This window comes from Pseudorasbora parva, chromosome 2 (assembly GCF_024679245.1).
Source record: "Pseudorasbora parva isolate DD20220531a chromosome 2, ASM2467924v1, whole genome shotgun sequence".
NCBI classification, from domain to species: Eukaryota; Metazoa; Chordata; class Actinopteri; order Cypriniformes; family Gobionidae; genus Pseudorasbora; species Pseudorasbora parva.
In genome coordinates, this window is record NC_090173.1 from 36,629,528 (window position 1) to 36,652,376 (window position 22,849).

The 22,849-nt window shown below is 37.6% G+C and overlaps 2 protein-coding genes across 5 annotated transcripts in view; one reads left to right on the plus strand and one right to left on the minus strand.

Annotated features, from left to right (window-relative positions):
• Positions 1-239: 239 nt before the first annotated feature.
• abcc1 (ATP binding cassette subfamily C member 1 (ABCC1 blood group)) lies at positions 240-22,047 on the plus strand. 3 transcript variants are annotated; one of them, XM_067418789.1, is made up of 32 exons: positions 240-394; positions 2,590-2,766; positions 2,868-2,993; positions 3,265-3,402; positions 3,993-4,118; positions 4,196-4,257; positions 4,534-4,665; positions 4,795-5,022; positions 5,469-5,646; positions 5,921-6,082; positions 6,175-6,267; positions 6,359-6,562; positions 6,666-6,812; positions 7,011-7,098; positions 7,369-7,438; positions 8,322-8,448; positions 10,318-10,494; positions 11,184-11,351; positions 11,432-11,618; positions 11,883-11,924; positions 13,109-13,160; positions 13,580-13,712; positions 13,889-14,096; positions 14,608-14,918; positions 15,027-15,226; positions 15,363-15,489; positions 15,573-15,674; positions 17,023-17,169; positions 17,309-17,467; positions 17,637-17,803; positions 17,891-18,085; positions 18,248-22,047. In XM_067418789.1, the coding sequence occupies exons 1-32, from the start codon at positions 347-349 to the stop codon at positions 18,354-18,356; spliced, it is 4,590 nt and encodes a 1,529-aa protein (XP_067274890.1). In that variant the 5' UTR covers positions 240-346; the 3' UTR covers positions 18,357-22,047. The 3 variants fall into 3 exon arrangements, with proteins under 3 accessions (XP_067274890.1, XP_067274888.1, XP_067274889.1); XM_067418787.1 differs by lacking the exon at positions 11,883-11,924; XM_067418788.1 differs by lacking the exons at positions 240-394; positions 2,590-2,766; positions 2,868-2,993; ... (11 more) ...; positions 7,369-7,438; positions 11,883-11,924 and adding an exon at positions 7,457-7,902.
• abcc6b.2 (ATP-binding cassette, sub-family C (CFTR/MRP), member 6b, tandem duplicate 2) overlaps positions 18,461-22,849 on the minus strand; it is a 40,107-nt gene continuing 35,718 nt past the window's right edge. For both annotated transcript variants that reach the window (XM_067418790.1, XM_067418791.1), the window contains exon 32: positions 18,461-22,775. In XM_067418790.1, coding sequence (XP_067274891.1) covers positions 22,667-22,775 — 109 coding nt within the window. In that variant the 3' untranslated portion in view covers positions 18,461-22,666. The remainder of the gene's footprint in view (positions 22,776-22,849) is intronic.

Here is a 22,849-nt window from a genome sequence, read left to right on the forward strand (position 1 = left end):
ACAGCTACGACAGACAGACCAGTTAAGTTAATACTAAGCTTACTCATCAAGGTTGTTATATTTAACCCCACATAATGGGTTGACTTTATCAGTTCATTTTTACAAGACTACTAGTATAATAATAAATGTAAACAAAAAGATTAACGGCTTGCCATATCGTTGTGTGTGACTCCTTGCCATATTGTTGTGTGAGACTCCCGTTACGTCAGTTATTAAATTGATAAAGCAACAGCGCCCTCTATGCTTTATATCCTGTATCACGCTTCTATACAGGTCCCCATCATTGCACTTATGAAACGGAGGCAGTGTAAACATAGTACGCTATAACAGATCTTTCCGGCGGCGAATGGGTATTGACAGTTTCTGCAGTTTGGACGGTTCTGATCCGTTTTGGGTGAGTAAATAAACCGTTCTACCGTTATTAACTATGTTTTACCGACGATATATTGTTTTCAACAGATTGCCAATGTTCGCCGGGTTTGGGTTTCACAGCATGAGACACCGGTTGTGTCTCAAAACATCGCGACCTGTCGTAACTTACTTAGACAGCATTTTTGGGGCGTTTGTGGCACATTTGAACGATTTTTCCGAGGATCCGATAATTTCCGGGCATCAAATGTGCCCGTGAAGAATTCACTTCAGATTGAACGCACCTATAACGCCGCAAATTTGCTGTCAATGTAGACAGCTTACTAGGTTTTGAGACGCAGCCACTGTTGCTAGGCTAACCGGTTAGCAACACCACAAACTACCATATGCATAACACACTGCGGACTTTGATTCTGTAGTGTTGATATTTTTTCACCATGACAGTTTAACCTTCGCAGAGCGATTAATAACACTGACACCTGATAATGTGTTTTAATCCCCGTGTGAAGTTTAAGAGTTAACTTGTCACTGCTCTGACTTGTTTCAGTTTAGCTAATTCCTCTTATCAGTATCATTTTAACTAGAGAACATATGTAATTATTTGTCATATTTAGACTTTGAATTAAGATTTTTTTTTAATTTGTGTTCCAGTTTGTTGAATGTCCGACTGGTCAGTGGATTAACAGTATTAATTGTAAATCTGACATCTTTAGACAGTCAATTTGTCCTTCAGGATCAGAGGGCCAAAACATTGAATCATGAATCACTCTGACAGATAACATTCATGCCAAGAAAGTGTGTTGCTTCTCCTGAAATACTCTCAGTTGTTATGTTTATATACCGGTAATCCTTTTTTTGATTAAGGATATAATGCAATGAAAGTTTGCCAGGTTTGTAAATGTTTCTCCTAAAAATAGTTATAATAAGGGAAATATAATGACATATTTTACATAAATAAATTAAATAATTTTAGAAACAAATTATCCACAAATTACATTATTTTAATGGAAAGTAAGCACATTTGAACTTAACTCTTTAAAATGTGGCTCGCTTTGTGTTACATACCATTCTTCCCCTCATGTTATGCATTTAGTTAATGTTTTTATTATTATTATTATTATTTACAACAATTGAAGCAATGGTAAACTAATACTGCCATGGCATATTATAATTTGTAAAGTAATATATTATAATTTTATTATTCGTTTTCATAGTCATGAGAATTTGAGGGAAAATAAATTTAATCTACGGTTTTACGGTTTGAACCCAATATGTTTTTTTCTATTTAATCTATGTTTGTATAATTGTCATTTAAAAGTAGAAACAAATACTGCCATGACAAACACAAAATATAATAATAAAATATAAAAATGGTTTAATTCTATTTTAAATGTTCATATTTTTTTCTTGTTAAAGTTCTAGGTATTTTTTTGGGAAATGTGTTCATATCAGTTCTAATTAAAGTAATGTTATGTAGCTTTTTTGTTATACTTACTGGAATAGTATAATTAGAATAAATAGGTTAATTATATAATTCAGTCAATTAAAAAATATACGATACATTAATATATTATAATTAGCTTTTTATCATATTTAAGAAAAAAAAATTCCTTGTTACAGTCGTGCAAATTCGGTGTGAAATATGATGTCCTTGACATGTTTTTGAAAGATTCAAAGGATTGCATTGTCATTACAAATAAAATTGGATGGCAAAGCTGTTCAAATGCATTTAGTTCAATAGCTTAAATGTCAAGAAAATCACGTTTCATGTCTTGTTATTGATAATTTAGCAGAGTAGTCCTTTATTTATTGATCTATTATTCTCTTATATTGATCTATTTTTCCTCCTCTGAGACAGGATTATGGGAAGAGATGCTCCCTACAAAGAACAAGATTAGATTTTGTAAGAAAAGGTTCAACAAATTTTTTAATGTATGTTTTGGATGTCACTAATTAATAGGTACTTTTTTCGCCAAGAAGCTGAAGACTTTCAGCTGTGCTCTATTGCGCAGAAAAGACCCTAGATTTTGGTTCTCTGTAAGATCTGCTCAAGAGTTCTGGAGTGTTTGTTCCTTGCACACATCATTAGGTCTTTGTGTGCTTTACCATTCGGACAAGAGCTCTTTGTCTACTCCGGTTGTCACTGTTTCTAAGTTTCATCCAAAGAATCTCCAAAGATGTAGAATAGATTGAAACCCCCCTATCTTCTCATGTTTTCAGGATTGGAACCGGACATGGCAAACATACAATCCAGACCTGACACCATGTTTCCAGAACACACTGCTGGTTTGGATACCATGCCTCTACCTCTGGCTGTTTGCACCCTTTTACGTCCTATACCTCAAAAGCCATGACCGTGGATACATATGCATGACCCACCTCAACAAAGCCAAAACGGTGAGTTTTACAGTAAACAACTTCTTTATCTTATGCTTTGTGATTGTGACTCTGCCGAGGTCAACAGCTGTTTCAAGGTCATGTGACTCTCCTCCCAACAGGTTATTGGGTTCACCCTATGGCTTATCTGCTGGGCAGATGTTTTCTACTCTTTCTGGGAAAGAAGCCATGGGGCTACAATAGCCCCAGTCTACCTAGTCAGCCCCACAATGCTTGGCATTACAATGGTGAGATCCGTATATATGTTTTTTTCTTTTTTTTTCACAAAAGGAAGTGTTGAATTAAACTAGTTTGTTTGTAATTTACTCTTCGCTTTGCATTTGTCATATTCCAATTACATGAATGTCAAGCAAACAAGTCAAGTCAAGCAAACAAAAACAAAAAGTCATATTTTTAATAGTTTGAAAAGTTGTCCATTCAAGGATTTTTATTAGCCTGATTTTGTCAGCTTTACAAAAGTTACATTTTTGTAATTGAATGTGTTGTTATATGTTTCAGTTGCTGGCTACATTCTTGATCCAGTATGAGCGGATGAAGGGGGTCCAGTCCTCAGGGGTGATGCTTAATTTTTGGCTGATCGCCATACTGTGTGCCACAGTCACCTTTCGCTCCAAGATCCTGCTTGCGTTGAATGAAGTAAATATTACTTTTTCGTTACAATGGACAGCTTCTGCAGTCAGTCCACATTCATGTGATTTGAAATCAGGTTTTTATTTTTTTGAGAAATTAATTTGAAATATGTCACACTTCACACATATTGTGCAGCCTCTGATTACACTCATTGAGGTTAACTCTGTCCTCATAAATTGCTCATATTTCCTCATGTGATGTTTGCTATGTCAAAATTTGTACATGAGTGAATGAATCAGCAGTTTTGGATGCAGTATATTCACAAACGTGTATAATGACTGTTTCTTATGATTACTCATGTGGGTTCTGCACCGCAGCAGAGGTCAAATTTCCTGTCTCTTCCCACACTGACATCTACTCTGAGTTTCTGTAGAAGAAAGTCTCTCAGCATTAAGTTAACTTACAGTATTACTATAGCAACCAATACATAATTATTAAAACACAGGATATTGATTAAACTAGAAAAACAGATCATAGTTCATCAATTGCAAACTGATAGTCAGCCATAATGTACCAATTTAAAAACGAAATCAGATTTGTCTGTAATGCGAGCAAAGCCTTAATGTGTTATTTGACCCAATTGTCTTTCTTTTCAGCCTGCCAGTGTGGATGTGTTCAGATATACCACCTTCTACATATATTACCCCATGCTGCTCATCTCTCTGATCCTGGCCTGCTTATCCGACCAGTCTCCGCTCTTTTCACAAGCTGTCAAAGACTCGGTTTGTGAACTTTACTCAATGAAGGTAAAAGTATGCACCATTATATGGATGTTGAATAGATGGATATTTGTGTGCAGAATCCATGTCCAGAGTTGGGAGCTTCGTTCCTGTCCAAAATCACTTTCTGGTGGATCACAGGGTAAATAAATAAATAATAATAATAATTATAATAACAAATAAATTACTGTGCTTTTAGAATTGCCTAGTGGTTAGTGCATTGCTTCAGAAACATTGAGGTATCTACAATTGTAGTTTGACTCTTTCTTTGTCCCATAATTTTCTTCTTATTATTATCTATATCAATATTTCTTAAGAGTATCCTTTTTGAAGGATCCTTCTTTTTGCTGATGTTTTGAGCTTGTATTCAAGCTGGATGTTATTTCTTGATAGTTAATGCAGGTCCCTTTCCTCACAGATTGATGGTGAAAGGTTTTAAAAGGCCTCTGGAGGAGAAGGATCTGTGGTCGCTTAATGTGCAGGATAAATCTCAGAGAGTGGTGCCACAGCTGGTACGGCGCTGGGACCAAGAATGCAACAAGGTCAAAAGGTTAGACTCGAGGCGTTGCCTTTTTTTGTATTATTTTCTCAAGGAAAAACGTAGATATTTTTTTTTAAAGTCTGTGGATTTGCAACTCAAATGACTAATCCTTTGGTTGGGTTATGGTTTTTGTGTTAGGCCAGTAGATAAGACACTCTACTCCCCAAAACGAACAGCAAAGGGAGAAAAGAAGGATGGACAGCCAATAGAAGAGTCAGAGATTTTGCTTGCAAAAAACCTTCAGAAAACTGGCGATCCATCTCTCTTCTGTGCCCTCTGCCGAACTTTTGGACCATACTTTCTTGTCAGCTCTCTTTATAAGATTATTCATGACATCCTGATGTTTGTTGGACCAGAGATTCTCAGGTATGAATCCACTGCATCAAAATGAGCCATTTATGTTGTCCAGGTGTAATTAGTCCCATATGGGCTGTGTTCAGGAACAGTAGTATTCTACAGGGGGAAGTGCAAGCCTTCCCCCTGCATTTTCACAGTCATGTGGTTAGAAATGACTTTAACTCTGTGGGAACGCCACACTGTCAAAACAACAGCTGTGGCTCTTAAAAAGTGCTCCAGTGAAGAGTTAGTTTTGGCATGCTGGAAGTCGTGCCATCAAATTGTGCATTGGACCATGTTCAAATCCTCTCTAATCTTCTGAAAAAAAAAAATATCACCTGAACTCTCAGCAGTAAGCCTTCAACCAGTTTGCCCACTTTCATGTCACTTGAATCCAGAAGAGCTGCATTCTGCTACATGACACAGGATTGACATATCAATTTATACTCACATTAGTTTAATCTTTTGTATCTTAGGCTGCTGATCCAGTTTGTGAATGATTCAAATGCCCCCACTTGGCTCGGCTACTTCTACACCACCCTGCTGTTTGTTTGTACCTGTGTGCAAACCCTCATTCTGCAAAAATATTTTCATGTTTGCTTTGTGACTGGCATGAGGTTACGTACGGCCATCGTTGGTGCTGTATACAGGAAAGTAAGTGGACCTTTGATTGATCCTTCAGAAAGCATTATAATACACCAAATTGATATTCAAGAATCATTTATTATTATTATCAATGTCAAAAACATTTTTGCTGCTTAATATTTTTGTGGATATTATTTAAATGAACATTTTAAAACGGCAATTGTTTTTTAAAATTACACTATACATGTCTTTTAATGTTAATTTTGATCAATTCAATGCATCCTTGCTAAATAGAAGTATCTCACTGACCTAGAGTTATAATGTTTTCCTTCATTTTGTCTAGGCCTTGGTTATTACCAATGCTGCCCGTCGAACATCCACGGTCGGAGAGATTGTGAATCTGATGTCTGTAGATGCACAGCGGTTTATGGACCTCATCACTTACATCAACATGATTTGGTCGGCACCATTGCAGGTTATCCTGGCTCTGTACTTCTTGTGGCAGGTATGTACCCAAACAAAGGAGTCTTGGCTTGTTTAATTTCTGTGCTTGTTTACTTTTACCTCACTGATATCTATTTGCTCTCTTTTTATCAGAATCTGGGTCCTTCTGTGCTTGCTGGAGTTGCTGTGATGGTGCTGATGGTTCCCATAAATGCAGTCATTGCCATGAAAACCAAAACCTACCAGGTTCTTAACCCTTTTTCCTGCACAGCAGGTTTATTTTCCTTAATTTCGTTAATCAGATCATCATTGTTCAATTTGACCCACTCACCCACAGGTTGCCCAAATGAAAAGCAAAGACAATAGGATCAAGCTTATGAACGAGGTGCTAAATGGCATTAAAGTGCTTAAACTCTATGCATGGGAACTGGCGTTCAAAGACAAAGTATCTGCCATCCGAGAGAGTGAATTGCAGGTGCTGAAGAAGACTGCTTACCTTGGTGCCGTGTCCACCTTTACTTGGGTCTGCGCACCATTTTTGGTAGGTGGATCTTTGATGATGCAAAGGAGCCGATGATGTTTTTGATGAGAACTTATGGTTTTGGATACATTCACTCATGTGATCTTGTTTTTTTTTCACCAAGGTTGCCCTCTCCACATTTGCAGTATACGTGTTAGTGGATGAAAATAATATTCTGGATGCGCAGAAGGCGTTTGTTTCTCTGGCTCTGTTCAACATCCTGCGCTTCCCTCTTAATATGTTGCCCATGGTCATCAGCAGCATGGTGCAGGTATCACTGTCTTTCTATTTTTTTTCTTTCTCTCTTTGTAAAACTGCATGTAAACCTCATAATATCAATGCGGTTTATGTTATGAGAACTCAAAAGGTTTTGGACCCCAAGCACAGCACTTGTAATTTTCTCAAACAAATATTAATACATTGTTGTTTGCCTAATTTTGAATTATGACCTCAAAATCTATTGCTTTAGGCCAGTGTGTCTTTGAAGCGTCTGCGTGTGTTTCTGTCACATGAGGAGTTGGATGAAGACAGTGTGGAGCGGCCACCCATCACTGGATGTAAGTCCAGTGTTTCACAAACAGTTCAAATCTACAATAAAACCAATATGCAGTGTTCTGTGTTGTGTATTTTTTAGGGATGCTGTGCTGTGGTGATGCTCTGCGTTTGACTTACCAAGCTCTGTAGTCTACAAACGGTTTCCACAGACAGAAAAAAAAAAATTAAACGAGAGAGTAGCACAGCTGTTTGATGAATCTGTGGGTTTAAAGTAATCCCATGTGTTTTGATGTTCACTTAAGAGACTTCATTGTTGTTTCCTGCTCATTCAGCTCCTGACTGCATCAGGATTGTGGACGGAGCTTTCAGCTGGTCTAAAGACGACCCACCTACTTTGAAGAGGTAACGAGAAGTACTAGAGCTATACAATGAATTGCATATTGTTCAGTGTCATAGAGTACTACTAGGGATGGAAATTGTATGGAATTTTAAGATCCTTCTTCTGATGAATGACTCCATGAACCATTATTTTATTACTTTTGAAGAAGCACCACCCTACCTCAACAATTAGTCCTAACTGATCAAATGCAGTATTTTTTAGATCAAATTTTACTATTTCTCACATTGATTTGAAGTACAGTTTGTTACAATAAAGAACCGTCAACTTAATGAATGTCATGAAATTTATTTGATTTAGGTTCTTTTTATTTGGTTCTCAATTCCCAGCCCTATTTAGTACTCTACACAAATGTAGTTATACTATATTCAATGCACCAAAATAACTTGTTATTTAAAATAAGCATTGACTTGAATATTGCGGTTACATAGAGCAGAATCAGCGATACGAGCTACTGAGGACATGACAGGCAAGTACATGTGCATGAACCCCGAGACAGGAGAGCGTCAATCGCCAGAGGAATTGTAATCTGCTGAATCTACTTTGATATTAATGAGGATGATGATGAAATTTGGGTTGCCGAATTCCTTTTAATCTTGATTTAGACCTCATCTACTTCAAATCATGCATTGAGCTGTGTAATTTGTCTTGCGTTATTTTGCACTGTAATTTCAGTTGTTAATATCAGTACAATGACACTCTAAAGGATTTGTCTGTAATTTTCAATCAACAATGAAGATAAAGAAATCCGAATGAATGAATGAATGAATAAATGAAACTCCTTTATACTGTTTTGACACAATGCCGCCTGTGTCTACATTGTGTTTGAACTGTTAGTTGTTTATTGTATCTGCTCTTGTGTCACAGTTTCTCTCTCTCTCTCTTTAGGATTAATGTGCGTATCCCTGAGGGGTCGCTGGTTGCTGTGGTAGGGCATGTGGGTTCAGGGAAATCCTCTCTGCTTTCAGCTTTGCTGGGGGAGATGGAGAAGCAAGAAGGAAATGTGTCCATCAAGGTATAGACAAAAGCTACATGTGCTTGTGCTACATGGTGTATTTCTTTTATAGCAAGATTGTCTGACATTTTTTTTAAATGTGAAAACACTGGCTTTGAATTGTATGCTGTGTTGTATTTAAGTTTAATAGACTTTACCACACAACTTTATCAACATGGACGTGAGCTGTGGCCACGATCAAATCTCATGTTAGGTCTCAGCTTGTGTATTTGTGAATTTGATTGCAGCATAGTAAATCTGGTGGAGAATTGTAATGAGAGCATTTTTATTATTTTCCTGACGGAGTCTGACAGCCGTAGCTCATTTATCGGGCATTAATGTTAAACGACTGGATAAGAATATCAAATTAAAATTAAATTAAATTAGAATAGATGGATGCCACAAATGTTGTTTTCTCAGAGGTTTAGCTTTAAATGCACAAACAACAGAACATGAGGATTCACACATCGTCACATTATCCACCTGCAGTTTGTAAATGGGAAAAAACAATCAAATTTGACTGTATAAAAGGAATAAAATAGACCTAAATACTACACGAAATACAGTGGTGTCCAAAATTATTAGAACACCTGACATATCTGAAAATATTGAACTTTTTTGCCTTCCAAAACCTGCCTTAATTTAATAATTTTTATGAAACATACTCTGACTTTGCTCTAATCATCAAATATCAGATGTTTATACACTTTTAACTTTTAATATTTGGTATGTCCACTTTTTGCAGCAATAATATAACAATATACATTTCCTCTGAGAACTTCAAACTAATGTTATTCCATGCCTTCTTCAACTAAAGCCAAAGGCTTTCCTTTGAATGTATAATGTATGATCTGTCCAGTATATTTCCCAACTCGCCCCAAATGTGGCCTATGGGGTTGAGGACTTTGAGGGGGCCAGTCCATCATTTTCAATGTTCCAGCAGATTCTTTCTTTTGCAGGTTGTTCGGGCAATAGTTAGACTAATGTTTTGGTTCATTGTCCTCTTGACAATTAAATCCAGGCTCGGCCACCACTGTCAATTTCACCTCAATAATAAACAGACTAACAAAAGAATAAAACTAGTATACGCTAGGCTTGTTTATGTGACGTGCATTGTATTTGTTTTCTTTATATATTTTTTATTTTATTAAATCCAACCGATCCCGCATACAAGTGCCTCTTGCGCTCACAACATATCTGTTCTATTTTGCCAACTTGACATTTTCAGCCATCATCAAACTAAAATGCATTCAACCTAACATAAGTTACACTGCTCAAGTTAAATGGTCTGCTGTAAAAGTACCGCCCAGCCAAACACATTTTTAGGCATGTGAAGGATGCTGTTTTACGTGTATATTGGAACACTAGTGAAGTACAAAGCCTTGTTTACATAATGAATAATAGTTTAGCAACCAAATGTTACATGGCAAATATGGAAACATTTGAATTATTGCAGAATTAGAGGGGAATAAGCCAAATGCCATTTCAGTTTGGCTTGAATTACTTCCTCTTCTTGGTCGGGTTACGTTTCTCTGTGTTGTAAAATCTAGAGGTGAGACCTAAACCGTGGATTTTTGGGCGCATGATATTCAAATGAGAATAGTTTTCAGCTGCCATGTTTATCAATGTATGATCATTCGTACGATGGGATTGGCTGCATACACATTTTTCATGAACCCTGTTGTAAGATGATTTTTACGCACATTTCTATGTTAGATTAATAAATGAGGCCCAATGTCTTAATGACATTTAAGGTTTAAATAAAAGATAAGAAAGAAAAATATCTTTTTTTTAATGTGATCCAGGGCTTTTGGACCCAACTGTGTTTTTAAATAACTGTAATAATGGCATAATAAAGAGATACAATGAGTGCCTGACTGTGTTTTTCAGGGCTCTGTGGCTTACGTGCCTCAGCAAGCATGGATCCAGAATGCCACCCTTAAAGAAAACATCTTGTTTGGACGGGAAACCAAAGACAGCTGGTACCAGAAAGTGGTGGAGGCCTGTGCTCTCCTTCCAGACCTGGAGATCCTACCTGGAGGAGACTCAACAGAGATTGGGGAGAAGGTAAACATAGATTTCAGAATGATTCTTGCACTTTCTCTTAACCAAGCATGATAGAATAATGAATAAAGCTACATACACCACAGACAGAGTTTAATGCAACGGTCTGACATTATTTAAGGCAAGACAATACAGACAAGCATTCATAAAGAAATTAAGCATTTGGTGTATTACACTTCATCTTCTAGATTTAAATGACAGTACATCTTTTATAGGTAATTTTCTCAAAATTACGTTTTTTTTTTTTTTGTTTGTTTGTTTTGTTTTTTTACAAGCACTGAGCTGGAAGTCTCCACTTCAGTAACAGTGCACTTACATATCTGGTAACATTTTATTCCTTGTTTTTTTTTGTGTGCCTGTTCACAATATTTTCACATTTTATGGAGTGATAAAAATAGATATCCGAAACGTTTATTTCTTATATGTCAGCAAAATGAAACAAATTTTGAACCTGGCTTTATCCAATGTTCAGATTTTTGTTCTGGAAATGTATGCAAATTAGCGCATATTAATTAGATAATGTATTATTTGCATTTTTAAACAGAATATTTCAGAAAACGTTTAATACAAAACAACTGTGTCAATTTACTGTGATTAATGAATGTGGAAGTATAGTGATTTCCCTATTCACCTGTGGTGTCTTGCCTTAAATGTATAATAAGTGGGTAAATCATGTGACATTGTAATCTTAGGGTGTGAATCTGTCTGGAGGTCAGAAACAGCGGGTAGGTGTGGCCAGGGCTGTGTACTGCAACTGTGCGGTGTATCTGTTGGATGACCCGCTCTCCGCCGTGGACGCTCATGTAGGAAAACACATCTTTGAGAAGGTCATCGGACCTCAGGGCTTGCTACAGGGAAGAGTAAGGCCATTTCCCATGTATTATTCAAATATGTATTCATCTTTTATAGACATTTCACATCACAAATGGTGCTTTTTCAGACTCGTGTTCTGGTGACCCACGGGCTGAGCTTCTTGCCTCAGGCTGACCTGATCCTGGTGATGGTGGATGGAGAAATTACGGAGATGGGCTCTTACACCGAGCTGCTGGGCAGACAGGGCGCCTTCGCTGAGTTCCTGCGCACCTACTCCAACACAGAGCAGGAGGAGGTGGAGGATTCAGTGGGAGGTGAGGCTGGCCTTCTCATGTCTGAACTTTCATGCTTTCATGCATCTGTCCTTGTCCATTTCCTCTGAATGATTACTATTGTTCACAATGTGTGAACAATCATATTCATTGTTCACAATTGTTTGGGAACCATGATACCCCCCCCCCCCCCCCCAAATAATCCATGTCTAGAAAGAAATCTCTATTTTTGTCTGTCTGTATATATGTCTTCATCTCCATGTGTTCCTATTTCCTATTTTTGTGTCCCCTCTGTCGGCTCTTCAGAAGAGGGAGGGGAGGCAGAGGACGAAAAAGTGAAATCTGAAGGTTTGAGGATGTAATTGGTCCCCGGGCCATATAAATTGAATATGTCTGCACGTACTGCATGTTAGAGTAGGGCTTATTATGCAGGTCTGAGGCCTGAAACATTTGAGGTGCAGACTGAATTAGATTCTCAAGTGCTTTCCCACTTTATTGCCATTGGATTATAGCTCACATCCGTAAATTTACCTATTGCACATCCTTGCACTGTCCTGCTTTTTTCAGTTTCACAGTGTATCCCATTTCTACTTGAAAGCTAAACAATGAAATAATGACATACATGACTACATAACTGACTAGATATTGAGAATTTTTAAGATCATACACTACCATTCAAATGCTTTTTTTAATGTTTTTGAAAGAAAAATCTTATATTTGCCAAGGCTGCATTTATTTGATTGAAAATCAAATCAAATAGTAATACTGTGAGATTATTAGAATTTAAAATAAATATTTTATTTTAAAATGTAATTTATTCCTGTGATGGCAACATCACGGATGAAATTCACATCCTTCAGAAATTATTCTAATACGCTGGTGCTCAAGGTACATTTCTTATTATTATCAATATTGAAAATAATTTTTCTTATTTTTTTTTTATTCCTTTACAGGCTGCTTTTAATACAATTTTCCAAAGTAATTGAAATATAAAAAATGATCACAGTTCTTCAAATATCACTAATAATAAAAGCATTCATTTGAGTATGTGTAGGACATTTACACTCATTACTCGGCTGGAATGGAGCACTGTGAATGGGTTTTAACCTTTGATCTCTGACCTTCTTGTTACTGTGGCAGTTCCTCATCCACCACAGCCTGCTGGTGATTTCTTCTAACCATAACCCACACCTCTGAATAAAAAAAACACATTGCTTTAGTATTTGTGGTTTTGTTAGACTGTCTTATTTCAACTGGCCTTAGAGGTGTGGTTGCTTAGAAGTAAATTATTATTGCCTTTTTATTGCCCTTTTAATTATACGTTTGTTCTGAAGGGCAGACCGATGCTCTAGTCGTTGCTTGATTACAAAAACTGTTTCAAATAGACTGTGTTGTTGCATAGGCGCTTTTGAAAGACATGAAAAAGGATGAGTTCTGTTAGAAGGTATAAGTATGGACATGAAATGTCATGAAGCATGCAGGAAGATGTATATAATTGTATCTGATTTAGACAATATTTTTCTCATCCACAGATGCAGTCCCACGTAAAGGACTCGAGAATGGGGGTCCTGCTGCCCTGTTGGGGTAAGGAATCCCTGATGTGTTTTCTAAATTCTTTCTTTGTTCTGAATTAACACTGTGCAAATAAAGATGGATTACCCATAGTCTTGATTTGCATGCTACATTCTGTATGTGTCTTTTCAAGGCATATGACAGCTTTGTGTGGGAAATTGAAATGTAACTAGTTACTGATAATTTCCTCCTCCATGAATCAGTCGTTGCTACATTTCTCATGAATTCCAAAATGCTGTCCATCAAAACGAAACCATGTAAACCCAGTGCATAAGATAGGCACAATCGCTCATTCGTGTTAGATACTAAAAATGACTTGTGTTATGATTAATTAGGACACTATTTATTAGGTAACATCTATTTAATGTTTGTTAAGTACTAAAACTATTTTGACATTATTGACTAGCCTGGTGTTTCTCTGTGTCCTGTAGGACGAGTCAAAACTCTCTTAATGCAGCTGGAACAAGTAAAACACAGAAGACGAACAATACTGATGACACAAAGAAGACCAAATCTGCAGATTCTGCCCGACTGACCGAGGCAGACAAGGCCAACACTGGCAGGGTATGACTCTGTCGTCTCTGTGTCAGGGTCTGAGATCATGATTCCCTGAGGACACGTTATTTGTTTTTGATGGTCAATAGTTTCTCTTAAAATCATGTCTAGGCTTAATTTGTTTAACTTGAACTGACAGATTCCGTTTGATTCTGAGATTTTAGTGCATGATGTTTGTTGCGCAGGTGAAGCTATCTGTGTTTTGGGAGTACATGAAGGCTATTGGCTTGCCCCTGTCCATCTTCAGTATCTTTCTATTCTTCTGTCATCATCTGTCCTCTCTGGGCTCAAACTATTGGCTCAGTCTCTGGACGGATGACCCTGTCATCAACAACACCCAGCCCAACAGAAAGATGCGTTTAGGGGTGTATGGAGCTCTGGGACTCTCACAAGGTGATTTTAAAAGAATAGACATTCAGTTGTTTGTGTGATTGTGATTCGAACGATAAAAGTTTTACCAAAGTTATCTTTTTTATATATACTGGGATAAAAGTCTTTGAGACCGAAGAAGACCATATTACATTCCACAAATTGAATAAAAAAACATTTACTTGCTTTTCAAACCTTTTTTCACTTTCCCTTTTTTTCATCAGCACTCTGTTGTGAAAATTATAAAATAGTGAACATTTGTTGAATTAATTTTGAATGATAAAATTATGCTAGAAATGTTTTAATTCAACTTTTTACAAGTGGTCAAAATAAAAATACAAACATGTTAAATTACAGCCCCTAATATTAATGTTAATGTAATACATATTTTTCAGTTAATGCCATTTTTTTTACTTTGATATACGGTAGTTCCATATATATGTATATTTTATTTTATTATTTTACTAAATTGGTCCAGATACAAGTTTGATTTTACAAAAAAGGGCTGCTTTTTTTTCTTTTCTGTCTGTGGCAGGCATTGCAGTGTTCTGCTATTCTGTGGCGATTTCTATTGGTGGGATCTTAGCCTCCCGCTACCTGCACCAGACAATGCTCTACAATGTCCTGAGATCGCCCATGGCTTTCTTCGAACGCACACCTAGCGGAAACCTTGTAAATCGATTTGCCAAAGAGACAGACACCATTGACTCGGTCATCCCTAGCATCATAAAAATGTTCATGGGCTCCATGTTTAATGTGCTGGGCTCATGTGCTGTCATCCTTATTGCCACACCGCTGGTAGCCATCATCATCCCCCCTCTGGGCCTGTTGTACTTCTTTGTACAGGTCAGTCAGCTATTTTACCTCGCGAATGCTTGTTAGCATAGGCTAGCAACTTTTTAGGCTAAATTACAAGAGTTGCTGCTCTAATGTGGTCTTTCCGTCTTTTGTTAGCGTTTCTACGTGGCGTCTTCCCGGCAACTGAAACGACTGGAGTCTGTGAGCCGCTCTCCTGTCTACACACACTTCAATGAGACGCTGCTGGGCACCAGTGTGATCAGGGCTTTTGGAGAGCAGCAGCGCTTTATCAGGGAGAGTGACAGCAGAGTGGACCACAACCAAAAAGCTTATTTTCCCAGCATTGTAGCTAACCGGTGAGAGCTCAAAAACCTCACTAGGTTTTTTTTTTTATATAGATGTATTAGATTTTATTAAGTTTAATATGATACTGTCTTATTTGTTTGGAAAGTTTATGTTTTCTTTGTGTCTTTGTGCCTCTGTATCCTGCAGATGGCTGGCAGTGAGGTTGGAGTTTGTGGGAAACTGTATTGTGGCATTTGCAGCGCTTTTTGCTGTGATGGCCAGGGACAGTCTGAGTCCTGGAATCATGGGGCTTTCCATCTCCTATGCGTTGCAGGTCAGTCTGGTGTCTACAAAAGCTGAGTTACAAGGCAGATGCCCACCCAAATTCTTACTACTCTCGTATTTCTCACCTCACAGGTCACAGCATCTCTGAACTGGTTGGTGCGGATGTCTTCTGAGCTGGAGACTAACATAGTAGCGGTGGAGAGGGTGAAGGAATATGGAGACACAGAGAAAGAGGTCAGTGTACCAGCAGGCAGATTGTGTGTTCATGCTGTACTTCTATAGAGTCCAATCTGTGATTAGCCCTATTTCTTTATCTCACACTGTACTAGAGAGATAAGGACAGTTAGCACACAGGGGGGGTGGAAAATAGTTTATGTCTGCAAGATGAGGCACTAGTTTCCAGAAAGTATTTGGGTAAATTATATATGATTTATCCATGGACTTTTTCTTTGCCAACATCAGGAGTTTAGGTTAAAATGTATATGATTGTATAAAAGGACTGTGAATGTCTGAGATCAGGTCATGTCTTCAAAAAAAATTCTCTTCACTAAATGGACCTGCATGATAGATACATTTAAAAAAAAGTCAAAATATACCATATTCCTTTATAATTATTACATATATTTATTAAATGTTACATTAATTGTATACACTACCATTCAAAAGTTTGTGATCAGCCTTTTTTTGTTGTTGAAGAAATTATTTTATTCAGCAAGGATGCATTAAATTGATCAAAAGTGACAGTAAATATATTTACATATTACAAAAGGTTTCTATTAAAAAAAAGACTATTCTTTTGAACTTTCTATTCATCAAAGAATACTGAAAAAAAGTATCACAGTTTCCACAAAAATATTAAGCAGCACAACTGTTTTCAACATTGAGTAATAATACGAAATGCTAATTGAACATCAAATCGACATAATATAATGATTTCACACTTTATGTAAAGTGGCCTTAACTACTATGTACTTGCGTCAAAAAATAAGTACAATGTGAACAAAACGCTTTTGCTGATATTGAGGTGGGATACGGGTAAAGTTAGGGATGGGTGTGGTGGTATGGGTAGGATTAATGGTAAGGGAAGTGTCAGCAGTGTAATTATAATATATTATATATTATCGTATATTATATATAATAATATTGTAACTACAGCAATTAATTACATACAGGTAATTTTTAAAATGTGAGTACAATGAAAAAAACGTACACAATAAGTGCATTGTATTAAATTATTAATTTAAATGTTAGTACATTGTAGTCATAGACTGAATTACATTTAGAAATATAAATAGAAAATTGTTATTTTAAATTGTAATAATATTTCAAAACATTACTTTTTTTTTACTGTAAAATAAACAGCCTTTGTGAGCATAAGAGACTTAAGAAACATTACAGAAACGCACCGAGCCCAAATATTTGAATGGTCATGTAATTAGAAAGATTAGCAAATTAAAATGTCTGCTATGAAATATTATAGTTCATGTCAACTTCAAGTAAGATAACTTAATTTATTTGTTTCAATGTTACAGATGGATTGTTGAGATGTGATTGGTCTGTGCTGTATTGTCTTTGTTCACAGGCTGAATGGAAGTTGGAGCATTCAACTCTGCCTGCTGGCTGGCCAACCGTTGGTCACATTGAAATCCACAACTTTGGCTTGAGATACAGAGAGGACTTAGAGCTGGCTATTTATGATATCTCGGTCAACATTGAGGGAGGAGAAAAGGTGTGTAAAACTATTTCAATATGCAAAACCTGTTCATGCTTTGTCTCAATAAACAATATTAATTTAGGAATCTTTTTTTACCTACAGTTTTTCCAATTAACATACAAAGCCAATAATGTATGTATGTTTTTGTGTGTAGGTGGGAATTGTGGGCAGGACAGGAGCTGGAAAGTCCTCTCTGACATTAGGGCTCTTCCGCATAATTGAGGCAGCTCAGGGGGATATACGTATAGATGGAGTGAACATTGCTCAGCTGGGGTTGCATGAGTTACGATCCAGAATCACAATCATTCCTCAGGTATCACACTTGACAAGACCATTTGCTGTTATCAATAATACAGCTGTCACATTGCTGTTTTCCTTTCAGAATATAATGATTTTATTTTCCAGTTAACTTGCCAATGAAAACTGAACTATGCTGTTTTTGTTTGTCTTTTATATTTATATCCACCTTATATCCATCTCAGGATCCAGTGCTGTTCTCAGGTTCCTTGCGCATGAATCTGGATCCCTTTGATGGCTACACTGATGAGGAGGTGTGGAGAGCTCTGGAACTCGCTCATCTCAAGAACTTTGTGTCTGGCCTTCCTGACAAACTGAATCATGAGTGTTCAGAGGGTGGAGAGAATCTCAGGTACAAACTCTTGACAAGATTCCTCTCTCTTCGTCATTTGACTAATACCTGATCTGATTGTTTCTGACTGGATATTCTGGGCTTCAGTTTGGGTCAGCGGCAGCTGGTTTGCCTGGCTCGAGCTCTCCTCAGGAAAACTAAGATTCTGGTTTTGGATGAAGCCACTGCAGCTGTGGATCTGGAGACGGACAATCTGATACAGTCCACTATCCGAACTCAGTTTGAGGACTGCACCGTTCTGACCATCGCACATCGCCTCAACACAATCATGGACTACACAAGGTAATCTGCATGCTTATTCTTTGTTTTTAGCATAATGAATCAGCAATTTTTTTTAAATATAAAACATTTAATTAACATAAATATTATTATATTATAATAAATTGTTGTTATTTTATATTATATTTTACTGTTAATTATATTTTTTAAAACATTTTTCTCAAGGGTCCTGGTTCTCGATAAAGGCCAGATGGCAGAATTTGATTCTCCATCCAGTTTAATTGCCAAGAAGGGAATTTTCTACAAGATGGCCAAAGACTCAGGGTTGGTCTGATAATTAGAAAGGCTGAAGAGCCCTCTGTTCATCTAGAACATATCACTGGGTAGAGCCCATGGAGAGTGGACCTGGTGAGACATGGACTCTGAAGGTACCTCGTCTGTGCGCCTGCATCACACACACACACACACACACACACACACACACACACACACACACACACACACACACACACACACACACACACACACACACACACACACACACACACACACACACACACACACACAAACAGAATGTGACACCACTCCATTCTTTTGCTCCTCAGCTACTGTAGCCCTCCGTTTTCAATCATATTTTAAAGGTTTTGCTGCTTTGAAGGTTTTGATGCTAACATTTGGGATGTTTGAAACTTGTTTGATTTTGTTTGTTGTCAGTTTTCATTTGAAAGACTTCTCATTTTACCACTAAGCCATGCTAGTGGTTTATTGTTAGAGATGAAAACCTTTATGCTTGCAACATTGTTTCACTAGAATGAGTAAAGAACAAGGTTTCTCTGTGCGGTGTACCATTGATGCAAAGATCAGTCGTATACTGACCAAACAGCTGCTGGGAAATCCCTCCATGAGCATGAGGGGCTTCATCCCAAGCCAAAGTTCATATTTGAAGCTATTCTTGCCATCAAAGAAAAGTTCTATAAAAAGAGCCGTTTGAGTTTCATCTCCAGATAGCCTTTATTTTCTGTCAATTAAACTTTATTTATACTTTGAGAATATCTGTTACAATATTTCATTTCTTTCATGTAAAATTATTTTATCATATAACATATTTATTACTGGGTATTTCCCACTGATGGCGACTTAGCCTCGCCGTACCAATATCATGCAGTAGAGGCTATATTGGCATACTGCTTTCATTGGTGAATGTATTTAGCTGCCGTATTTGATTTATGAACCTTATTTGCTGTTATTTTTCAGTGATAATTTCACCAAAAACAATGAATGCACTTATTGTTCTGTATAGAAAAAGGTCAAACCAGAGTGTTGTTTTTTGTTGTTGTTAGGGGGATATTGTTATAAAACTAGCAGGTTTTCCCCTAAACCAATTTAATGTCAGATACCCAAATTTTAGGTGCTCTGTAAGAAAAGGTTGTCATGCAGATGACTGTACCAGCTGAGCTGTGTGCTGTGTGCTTCATTTATGTGTGCTGTATACCATATATCTGTTGATTGTACACTTGAGTGCGCCATGGTGTTTCATTCATCACTATCTCCACTCTATCATTTAAATCTTTTGAGTTTTTTCCAAAGGAGTTTTTTTTAAGAACTGACAAAGACAGACTTTAAATGTAAAAAAAAATGTAACTGATTCGTTACATGATGTATGATTTGTATGTAAGCATAAAGGTAATTATTTGATATTTGTATACATGCACTAGTTTTAAGTGTACTTAGTTTCTTAAATCAAGCTTATATGTAAAGGGCAAATATGAATAAATTTTTGTAAAGAGCCCTTTGTCAGTTTTTCTAATCTTTTATCTCATTGTGCTTTTAAGAACCTGATTTTCTTATTTTGTCAAAGAGAGAAAGAAAAAAAAATTGAATAAATACTACCAGCAATGTTTTACTGAAGCTGTGCAAAGAATAAAAAGAGCATTTTCAAGTCTGAGAGTCACACACAAACTGTGCATGGAAATGTTATAAATACATAAAAATGCAGTTATCATACAGTAAAAAATACATAAATACTGATTTAAAGTTTTAGAGTATGAAAAAAATACTAGTATTAAAACACACAGACACTTTTTGTATAAGGATGGGTGTTGCATTGCTTTTAACATGAACGGATGATTCTCACATCATAAATAGCTTAAAATAGAAGCATTTTCACCTTTATGGGAATTTAGGGTTTAAAGGGTCATGAAACCCCCCTGCTGCAGCGGTGTTTTTTCACACCTTCGATTTGAAAAAGCTTGTTAAAAGGGGAGTGGTCGACTGTGAAAAGGTGGGATGGTATTGTGTGGAAAGAGGGAATGGTTTGCATAAATAGGGGAGTGTCAGCAGGTGCATTAAGATTAGCGATACCAACAGCAGCAGTTACAGCGGTTCTGAGACATGTTCTTGGTTCACGTTGGCATTGTTTACCACAGTGAGATTAAATGAGGGATGAGTACAGCGAATGAGAGGGCTATGTGGCGTGCAGCAGAGATCGCAAATCATTCAGCTCTTCATATTCAAACCAGCATAATTCAGTGAGAAATGAAAATAAATGTTATTCTGCATGACGAAATATTTTGCAAACGTGATAAAACTATATTTGTCCAAATATGCACGCTGTTTGGCAAGATGAACAACGCGCCGACGTGATAAGAGAACGTGAACCACCCAACATGCGATGTGATAGAGATGTGTAATTCTAGATCGGGGTAAAACCATAGACTGTAAAAAAATATGGACGTAGTGTCCGTGACGTCACCCATAGGATTCCGATAAACCGTTCTGAAGCTTAAAGTATGGCCGAGCTGGGCGTTGCCATCTTGTGAGCGAGTCATCGCGGCGTGTCACTCCCGGATAACAGAAAATGGGCAAAAAGGCGGGATGTGCGCGCAGCTGAGGTGACGCAATAACTATAGACGGCGGATAAATGGCTATCCACTTGTAATCACCCCCTTAATTATGCAGAACCTTAAGGCTTTATATAACGTAAACGAATGAGTTATAAAACAATTCACCCCCCTCAGAGTTGTCATGAAGATCAAAATTAGCCTTATAAGCCAAAACCACAATTTGTACCAGGCTGTAAACATGTTTTTTTCTGCTTTAAAGTTGAGAATTTTAACATGGGGCTCAATGAGATTCTGCTCCCTTCTGGAGCCTGTCCCTAGTGGCCAGTTGAGGAACTGCAGTTTACATTACTTCCGTATTGGCTTCAAGAGAGATCACGGGAGGTTGCCGCTTGGGTAAAACCGAAGGGGTTTGAAGCTAGTCTCGACCGTGCATCTGAAGCAGAGCGACGCGCGCTGGGTTGCCGTGACGATCCGCGCTGTCTATCACTCGGCAGCTAAATCTATATTTGTCCAAATATGCACACTGTTTCACTAAGAGCCCGAACACATGCGGTTTAGTGCATGGCTGTGACGACAAATAAAACGGAGAGGACGTGGCTTTTGTTCATTGGCCTACAGATTACAGATTGGTTATTTTGCACTCCTGACATAGATGGTCAACGCTTGCAGGTTCGGCGTGCGATTCCTCAGGTGAATTTTACTTTACCAAGCCTTTGTAGCAAAGGCTTCCACAGACGGCGCCGGTTACAGCTCGCTCGGCGCCCTTTACGTTACTTCGTATCAGCACAACGCCTAGCTTTCCTCCGTGACTTTTCCGCACGCTGCTTACAAAACTTCCCCACCATATCTCTACAATAATGATGTAAGACGAGCCTGACAGAAGTGACTGTCTCATGCATATTAACTAAATTATCTTGTATGCATACTACAGTGCAGGGATTGGACTGAATGAGCTTTATGTCATGAATATATATCGAGAATCGCTCGGAGCGGTCGACGTCAGCATGTGCCCACCAGCCCATACATGGACCGAAAAGGCCGTGCCGACGTCAGCATTTGTGACGTTGCTCCGACTAAGCTTTTCAAACCGGAAGACAGAAATCGCTCTGAAAAATGCAAAAATAACTATTTTCACATATGAATACCATTAATGAGTACCCTTAGTGTTTTCAATGATGTGCAGCCTATACATATCTGTTTACATCTCAAAAAAAATCTCATAAAGGGTTTCATGACCCTTTAATGGCTGACATGATGATCAATAAACTCTTCAAGTAGAATTGTGAGTAGTTAGTTCTATGTTAGTTCTAGCTGTCTTGTCAGGATCTATAGGAATACACTACTAATTTTTTACAAAACTTCACTTTGACAGCAATGAGAGATGTTAAACATGGCTATGCACACTGTTTTACCATCGAAGTGTGCATTATTTTGACCTACTGAAGACCTCTGTAGTAAGTTAATGTTACGCAAGTCTTCATATTCTGAGATGAGAATGTTGACGACATGAGAGAATCAGTCTGTTTTGTAGCATCTCAGACGTCAGTTAAAAAATTCTGAAGCACACTGCTTCTGTAATACTGCCGAAAACGTGGACACCTGCTTTTACGGGCAAAATCTCTTCATCCTGAGCTTTGTGCTTCTCTTGATTGAGAAGGCAAGACATGCCCTTTGGTAAGTACTGTGATAAAAAGTTTCAGGTAGTCTCAGAAGGTGTGTTGGTGAGATGTTCTGCACCATTATGTTCATAGTCTCTCATGAGTGAAGAATTAATTCTGTCACTGGTGGTTCTTTTGAAGAATCACACTAGCCCTGCCTCCCGGCACATTCGATAGAATTGACCACGCTGAGAGATCAGATTGGATGGAGAGTCCATCTCTGTGATGTGCCCCCTGTCCATCACAATCACCCTGTGGGGAACAGTGTAATAAGACTGAGTTAAAACATTGTCAGGAATCACAATAGAAATGCATAATTAGAAATG